The following is a 9,044-nucleotide window of genomic DNA, read 5'->3' as shown; positions in this document are numbered from 1 at the left end:
TACTAATCATCATACACAAACAGTGTGTTTCATAGTTGTTATGATTTGAGACGCTAATCGATATCACATGCTAAAGTCACCAATCAGAATTCCGATTCCAATTCTTTTGCTATTTTCGCGTCTACTATTTCTTTTATAGCCTAGTATCCTAGACCAATTACACATCTGATATGCACTACTAATCTTGAGATGACTCAAACCAAGCTCCTGTTAATCTTTCTCTATCGCCGCCCTTAAGTCTAAATAGAAATTAACGCGCAGCTTCTATTATATATTTCAAGCAGATGTGAGTTTACATACAAGTATACTGGACCACATCATACTATAAATTAAGAAATAACAATTATACGTAGAGAATAGGGCAAGCTGTAAAAAATTGATTGGGTGTAAATTAGGAACAATAAGTAGTATGATAAGAGTTAGTGGGTTTAACGAAAGCTTACAATAAACGGAAGACGAAAAAAAGTAACTCAGTTACTAAGTAACTAAACTATAAGAATATAAGTAGTAATTCATTTGTATCTTTATATCAATGTGGAATTCGTCTTTCGAATATCAAAATTTGACGGAGTTTTAAATATGTATATTGAACAAATAAAGTTATAAAAATTTTGTGGATATCGTCCCATTTTTTGTTTATATCACGATACTGAGACGTCTAGCGAGTTGACTAAAAGCAACTGTTGTAAGTCAATTTAATAGCCCTGAAGAGTAGCATGATTATTGTGAGTGTTGAAGGTTTTTGGCTCTACGTCTAGCCAGGTCACCGGTTGTGCACTGTTGATAAGCTCCGTACTATAAGATGAAACATATAACCAAGGTTTCATGGTTTTTAATGGTTGTCTAGGCTAGAATCAAATCATAATGTGAACTGGAAAATTAAAAGTTACTTTTTTTGTTTACAAGCAGTACTAACCATTAATTATACAAACCTTGTAAAACCTAATTTCAAATAAGTTCAGAGCTGTTTACTCCAAATCTGATTTTCCAGCTGGATTTACTTTTAATGTTAGTCATAAGCAAGGTAAAACCTGGTACATACACGTATTGGTTTAGCTTAACACACTACATAAGCATAGTGAGATGAAATTATCAAGATAAGCATCAGAGGAATAGGAGTAGTAAGAGTACCAATAATAGTAGAAAATATTAAGACAATTTAATTTTAGAAGAGTGACTCTACAGAATAAATGTATGAGACCATTTTAAAAATGAATATCAAGGGGAAAAGAAAATAGTGAATGAGTCTGCGTCATTGCAAACGATTGAGATGTCATTCAACGTAAGCAGCCATTGCTTACGTTAATCCGATGGATCACAAACAAGTAGTGTGCACCGATTAACAGGGTTCAGACGAATGCTAATTAACTTCATGAACTGACACTATGTCTTCCTGTCAGCGTGCTTCCAAGTCAGCAAGCATTAAGAGTTAAGGTAGATGGTAGTTGGACATATGCAGCTATCTCGGTCGATAAAGATTCACAACCTCACTAACCGAAAGGCCATCTTAACCTAATATCCTGCATTTAACCACACTTCTCACTCGAGCTCATTTTAATAGATAAGAGATTATTAACTTTTCTATGTATATTAATCAAGTCTAACTTTCGATGAATAAAAAAAATGTTTTTTAGCCAATAGAAAAGAATAAAATAGATTGTTTTTATTATTAAAAATATTTATTTTAACTATCAACTATGTACATTTTATACAACGATTGACATATCAGATGATGATTGTAAATCAGAAGGTAGGATAGTCGGTGTTAGTTCATTCCAAGGTTTTATCAAGGTATTATCATTATTATTACCACTTAGTATCGATGATGTAGACGAAGAGTTAGACCAAAACTCACCAAAATAACGTACACCAAATTGTCGAGAATTTCGCTCTTCATTTACTACAGATACTTTCAGTGTCGATGATGCCGATGGTAGCAAATGAATATATTTTAAAAAATAACCATTATATAAATCAATAGCTGTTAAATGTCGACTGTTCGTTGATGAATTAGGCCACTTCACTAAAAAACTTTTAACAGCTAACCATGATACAGAATTATTCTGTTTTATAATAGGTGAAGAATTATTTGGCTTACAAGCAATGAAAGCGTATGGTATTAAATGATGTTTCTTATCTTTTTGTGAACGTAAATATACAATACTTCCAGGTGGTAATGACGATGGATATGGTTGATGCAGAAGAATTGAAGCTTCGTTGAGATAGTCCATAATCTATGAAAAATAACATAAGTAACAATAAAAAAGCTTATTTAAATTAGATATCCTTTATATTACCAACTGTGATCAGTAGAGTTCAACCATATCAGGAGTAAGGCTATTTATTAGCCATCAATGTGATAGAAAGCTGTTGTTCACACAATGTTGAGAGTTAACTAAAGTTAGAAGTGAACTGGATATTAAATCAGTAGTCTGAAGGTCTTGGATTCGATCGTTGTGGTGATCATGGATGAGGACTATTGATAAGTTCTAATCTTAGGACAAAATAACTGTCCACTGACTTCTGGTTTGCAGAGGTTATCTATCTACAGTCAGCCCGTCATGTAAATTACAAAATAACATGTATTATAGTTGTCATAAAACTTAAAAATTTGATTGTCTAACAAATCGTACATGGGCACTGTTGAAGACTGTTGCAAACAAAGACGGAACCATTATTCACAACTTCTTGATTCTTAATAATATTATATGGTTGATGCTAACTGATAGTTATATGATACATATTAATTATTGAGTTTTAAAATCCTTTATGAACAGTAAAATAATAAGAATTATATATTCAAGTGGACTGGTTTAAAAGAGGGTAGATGGACAATTCGTCTGAGTGATATTTTTAGTTATAACCTTAAGGGGAACTTTATTAGTAGTTTAGAGTTCAAGTACAAGTTTGTATACATTAGCTTAGAGACTTAACTATGGTTGACTGGTTGGAAATCAAAGGAATTATCAACTAAACTACTGGTATACAAATTAAGTAATAATTAGCATATTGTTTGTTTTTTTAAAGAAATTAATCAAACACAATTTATATCAGTCTGTCATTATAGAAATTTTTAAGTAATATATTACATTTATGTATTTTCATGTCAATTAAAGTGTGGCTATTGGAAGTAAGATTTAATTGGCCACAGAGCATGAAAAGACAGACAAAACTTATTAACTATTTAATATCGAATTTCCTTTTTATCATTGATCTATACTTTGGATTCACTGGGTGTAAACTGCTTGTAATTGTGCTAAGTAAAGTATTGCCTAGCCTATCCTCTGATTCTAAATATTTGGTCGTAAATATTTTGTCTGGTATAACGTGATCCAGTCTGTGTATATCATATCAGTAGATCGAGTATCCAGTCTAGTGGGAATATAATGTTGATTTCCAGTCACATTATCGTATAATAGCAGTACAACTTGGCACACAAAAACTATTTTCATTCATCCGTTATATCATCAAGACTACCCATCACCTAAGAATAATCATAATAGCTTGGAAATTGATTGAATTTGGAAATATGGTTTATTGGATACCGTATCGTGATATTTATTGATCTACATGTAAATATAGTGACCTAATTTACTTTATTAAATTGATATACCTTAATTATTTACCAAGTACAGATCTGGTCCTAACTGAATATCTAAAACGAAGTAGGCTTTTAGGGGTTTCTAATCTGAGACCAATTGGTTGAATGTCACGCATATTACTCATTCACTCTGCTGCAAGATTTGGAGGTGCTAGCTTCAATTTGATTGGTGAGGTAGTGAGTGCACACTGTTGAGTAGTTTCAAGCTAGAAGGAAACAACTGTGTTAGTGTTTCCTGGTTTTCAACAGTCTTCTCCAAATAACGCCAGTTCGCAATTGAAATGAATTTAAAAATAAATAATATAATACCACGAACTTTGGACCCATAGTTTGGACAGTATATATCGGCAACTTCAGCATTATTCTGGCCATTGTTATTGTTAGAAGCACGACCAATATGTGGTACCAACAATGGACATTCGGATAGACGAAAATTTGCAACTAAAGAATTATTCTCCTTTTCTTCTTGTACAGTGTTCAATAAACAAAGCTCCGTATATAAATTTACACAAGTGCCTTGAAATGCATGCCAATATCGAATTATATCTTCGGCTGATTGTTCCTGCCAATTGATTAAACCCATATAGGGTTGAGGTTTACGAGCATACGATATTGGAAGTTGAAATTTCGCTGAAATCACTGATTGATCAACACCGACTAAATGTGGTAAGTTAGGATATAAAATGACCTATAAAACCAATAATATAAATATCATGATGATGATACTAGGATAGATGACCCATGGTGCGATAAATGCTTTACATTGACATCATTCTTTGCTTGGTTTTTGTATGTTGTTACGGTACACTATTTGAAAATAGTCAATAGTTTGAGTATTTTCAATAATTTTCATGGCTTGTGTGCAATAAATGCATAGTTGCATTGTCGCAATGAGCTACGTTTCTCATTCATTTATGATCTTACTTCAATGTCTTAGTTTAAATTTCTATTGGTAGTAGTGTTTTATAACCCCCTCCCTTTTTTTAACCTCTCTCATACGTGTTATTAAAATCATGTTTACTTTGAAAGGCTTGTTTAATCTCCAAAATGCTTAATTTATTTTCGTTATTCATTAATATTACTGCTGGAAACAGCTGCGTGCGCTTTTTGCTAATTAGTAGCAAGCCTTTTAGTTTAATTCTTATTTATTTATTTGGAGTACATACCTCTTCTTTGACTGAACTTTCGAATGTAAGCTTAACCCTTGATGATCCTATATTCTCTGATGAGGAACATCTAATGTGGTGGTTGGAGGTAGTCAACAGGAAACCCTGGACCTAGGTTTTGTGCGTACTTGGCACTCGTCAGCGAGGTGTACCTGTAATCTTGATGGAAGTGATGCTCCCTGACCGATTCGATCCCGTGTCACCCAGCTTCAGTCAAAGACGTTACCACTGGGCTATCCGGGCCATCATTGACCTCCTGTAGGACTGAGATGTGTTTGCGATTGATTAACCACTGGGTGGTGATCAATGTCATGTGTGTCAGGTCCATCAGTTCCCTCAAGATTACAGGTACACCTTGCTGACGAGTGCCAAGTAGTACGAAACCTAGGTTCAGGGTTTCCTGCCGACTACATCCAACCACCATCTTATCTCAACATAATGCACGTAACGTCGAGCCACCTAGACTAGTAGCTACATTGCAACTTGGTCGATAGGATTCGATCTGCACTAAGAAGGACCTGACATACACGACATTGATCACCACCCAGCGAACAATCAATTATAAAGGTCTAACATTTATTCTCGGAAAGAGAGGAAGGTAAATAACCAAGCTATCTAGCATATAGAACATGATGGTTCCAAAACTCGTCTTCTGAGCTACAACATCCACCATTTCTGTAAGTCACACATTTTGTGGTCTCTCCAGAAACTGCTAATTATCCACCATCAATACAAAAAGGTAAACTTATGTGTTTTCTGTTCTACTGATGAAGTTTCTTAAAAATCTCTACTAAGTGACGTATTGCTTACAATTTTTAGAACTATCTAGTTGTTAAGCCTGGATATCCTTTGACTTTAAAATGCACTACAGTATGGACTTCACTGAAAAATTAACTGTAACCATGTCGGTTAAATTCTTGTTACGAGGCCAGTGGGTCTTCGGTTCAATCATCGGTGGGACAGTGGATGCACGCTGTTGAGTCCGATACCAAAATGAAACAGCTGTCCGATTCTCTGTAGTTTCTAACGCTTGCCAAACTGAAGTCAGACAACGTAAAACTACAAAATCGAACCATTCAGTTTGTTGTTTGAAAACATTGAAATCAGTCATAAAGGTTAGTACGATTCAAAATGTTATACAATTTCATGACACTAATTAGGCGGAAATAAATTGTGTTGGAAATGAGGAACCTAAGTAGTCAGAGCGACGTTTAAAAATCCATAATCTCGACTGGAATATAACAGCATAAATATCAAGATAATTATTTAAAATGTTTGGTTGTAAAGTATGAAACCGAATCCAACTATGTCTTACCTCAAACATAGCATTAATGCTATGTGGCATTAAATATGTAGCTAATTGATTCGGTGTTAGCATTGTATTCTTATTACAAGGTAGACGAATGGATTTTTGATACAAAACAGATCCAGAGTCGAAAGTTGTATGCATCGGATTCAATCGGAATAAAGTAATCCCAGTAACTTTATCATTGGTTAATAAAGTATATAATAATGGGTTAGAACCTTTCCATCTTGGTAATAATGATGGATGTATATTAAAGCACCCATGATTGAATAAAGACAAGAGTGATGATGGTAGAAATCGACCAAATGAAACAATTACGCCTAACAATTTCTCTGGTTTATCCAAAGAATTTATACTTTGTAGTTTATCTATTCGTTGACTAACAGCATTGATGATTATTGAATTATTCGTAAGTGTGCGTGGCCAAATCACGTGATCTTCTCAGTGAAATTAGAAAATGGGTTCGGAAAAAGACAAAACAATGACGTGGATTTATTACCTTCAACAAATGGTAACATTATGTACCTTTCCAGAACTTTCTTTAAAAAAAGTAATCACACCAAATAAAGCCAGTTTTCACCACAGATATACATCACGGGTCATTGAGGATCGGTTTTATCTTCATTTGAGACTCTTTAGTGTGATGAAAACTCGAGGCCTTACCTAGGATTGAACACCGGACCTTCAGATTATGCAGTGTATGTCAATCCGTGGGGTTATAGTTAAGGTGTTGAACTTTGGACCATTGCATTGCAACTTCGAATCCCAGTTTACTTACTTTGGTTTGGACAACCAGGTAGTATAAATCATTTTTTTACTTTCATTAACTCATTCACCAGTTGCTGGAGTACAAACCGCATTTTAAATACGAGGGGTAATGATACTACCCGGTCACCTAAAACTAAGTAGGTAGAGTAGGGTTCAAACCAGGGACTTAATGGCTAAAGGTCCAAAGTCTGAACCATTAGCTCTCGTACTTTAAATGCAGTTTAAAGTTGAGCACATGGATCTGTACATGGTAAGTGGATTAGATCATGATTATCAATCCGTAGTAACAACTAAATTTAAACTAAACAATCATCATATACACTTCTACCTCAGTAATATTATTTAAGCTGTGTGAAGAAATTAAAATAGTTGGTAATCCTAGCAGTGTAGATGAATATTCATTGCTTATGATTGTTACTGATTTTTTTGTCATTATTCCAATAAAATTTTATTGCATTACTCTTCGTGGGCCAAAAACAGTTATAGTGAATAGAAATGTCAGAGATTTATGGTATTACTGTTTAATATGTTCAAATGACAGTGAATACAGTTTTAGCTTGAAGGTAACATTTCAATCTTTGACACTGGGTCACAGAGAAATATTCCATGGGGAGTATCTGTTTGGAGATACACCAGTAAGAACAAGTTTCAACTGATGAAAACACCAGGCTGATGGATTGCTATCAATTGCCTTCAGCTAGCAACCTAATATGAAACTTGAGGTTTGTGGTGAACCATTCACTAATGAACGTAAGGTTCATGAATGGTGACTTTGATTGTAGGTTCGAATTACACTCCTACTTCGATTTAGGTAGCTATGCAATATAATCACTGGCCTTCACACAAAGTGAGGCTTAATGCCTAGTAGATAAACCTGTAACAGGTAAATGGGTTACATAAATTGAAATTTTTGATGATAAAAAAGTATATTAAAACTGTACCAATGAAAATGTTTGGCATTGGTTTCATTTTAACCCATGGAAAAAGCTTTAACTCAGATGGATGTTTTATGTAGTATCGTATCCCATAGCTTGAACGGTATAGTTGAAGAGTTCATATGAAAGTTAGAGTAGATGATTTTTTAGAATCAAAATGAAAGTTATTTAACAAAATTATTCAAATTAAACATGCCACTATGGAAAATTTGATTTTAGCTATCATTTTATGCACGAATTAAACTGTCATTTTTTATTTAAAAATTGGTCCTTTTTGACCAATTAAGCTCTTTACATACCTATTTTATTCTGAATACAATGATATCCCACAGGAGTTTTATCTGAGGTAGTAACCACAAACAATAATTGAATATCTTTATGCTGAGATTGATGCTCTTCCAAGGCGCGTAAATGAGGTAATGAATAATAATCGCTCCCAAAAAACACCACGCTGATAATTGAACGTGTGAAGATAGGGAACTGTGATGGACACGCAAACGGCACTTTGAATAAATAACTCGAACTCATGCTATCCTTTAGCAAATGTGTGAGTCATCTGTAATAAAAAAGATATGAAATGTAAGTTTAAAAACCTTTATAAAGCTAGTCGTGAAGAAAAAACCCACGAAGAAAGGAGATTTGCATACATATTTTAATACGTACTTGATGGACTTCGTCTTAGTTACATAATTATGTTCTATGTTCCCTGTAAATATTCTCAGACTGACACAAGGTCAACTTTGTCATTTGTATAAGCTATTAATCGTTACCTTGTATGTAGTAAGTTATAGTCTACAAAATTTAGAGTTGTAACTCATCAGGATAAGAATTTCATTTTCAGTCAATGAGTTGTGAATTCAGCACATACTTCACTTGCAGAGAATCAACTCACAAGGTAACTTGACTATGCACCATAACAGGTAATTCTCTTATAAGTATTAAAAATAGTGTATAATATATCTATTTCTATCCTTCTGTAGACATATATTTACCATACAACTATAAATACGAATGTACAACTTAAGTGAATGATTTTGTCGAAAACAAAATCTTCTTCGCTGAATTCTGTTTATTTTTATTCAATGACATAATGGGTTGTTTTAATATCTACAACACTAAGTGTAAAATAATGAGCCAGTGACCTGGAAGCTCGATTCCTAATCAATGGATCAGGTTTAAACTCACCTTAACCATACTAATTTATTAACAGGGTAGTATGGTTAATACATGTTTACTTAGTGTACAAACTTTTGTAGAGTTAATGAGCA

The 9,044-nt window shown here is 33.7% G+C and overlaps 1 protein-coding gene across 1 annotated transcript; it reads right to left on the bottom strand.

Annotated features, from left to right (window-relative positions):
- Positions 1-1,671: 1,671 nt before the first annotated feature.
- Positions 1,672-8,970, bottom strand: Smp_167310 (methionyl-tRNA formyltransferase, putative; the record flags this gene model as incomplete). Its single annotated transcript, XM_018790870.1, has 5 exons — positions 1,672-2,234; positions 3,918-4,289; positions 6,083-6,510; positions 8,076-8,256; positions 8,962-8,970. The coding sequence occupies 5 exons, from the start codon at positions 8,968-8,970 to the stop codon at positions 1,707-1,709; spliced, it is 1,518 nt and encodes a 505-aa protein (XP_018645886.1). The 3' UTR covers positions 1,672-1,706.
- Positions 8,971-9,044: the final 74 nt, after the last annotated feature.

Source organism: Schistosoma mansoni (genome assembly GCF_000237925.1).
Source record: "Schistosoma mansoni, WGS project CABG00000000 data, supercontig 0013, strain Puerto Rico, whole genome shotgun sequence".
Lineage (NCBI taxonomy): Eukaryota > Metazoa > Platyhelminthes > Trematoda > Strigeidida > Schistosomatidae > Schistosoma > Schistosoma mansoni.
The sequence above is the reverse complement of the archived record's forward strand: the minus strand, read 5'-3'. Positions and strand labels throughout refer to the sequence as shown.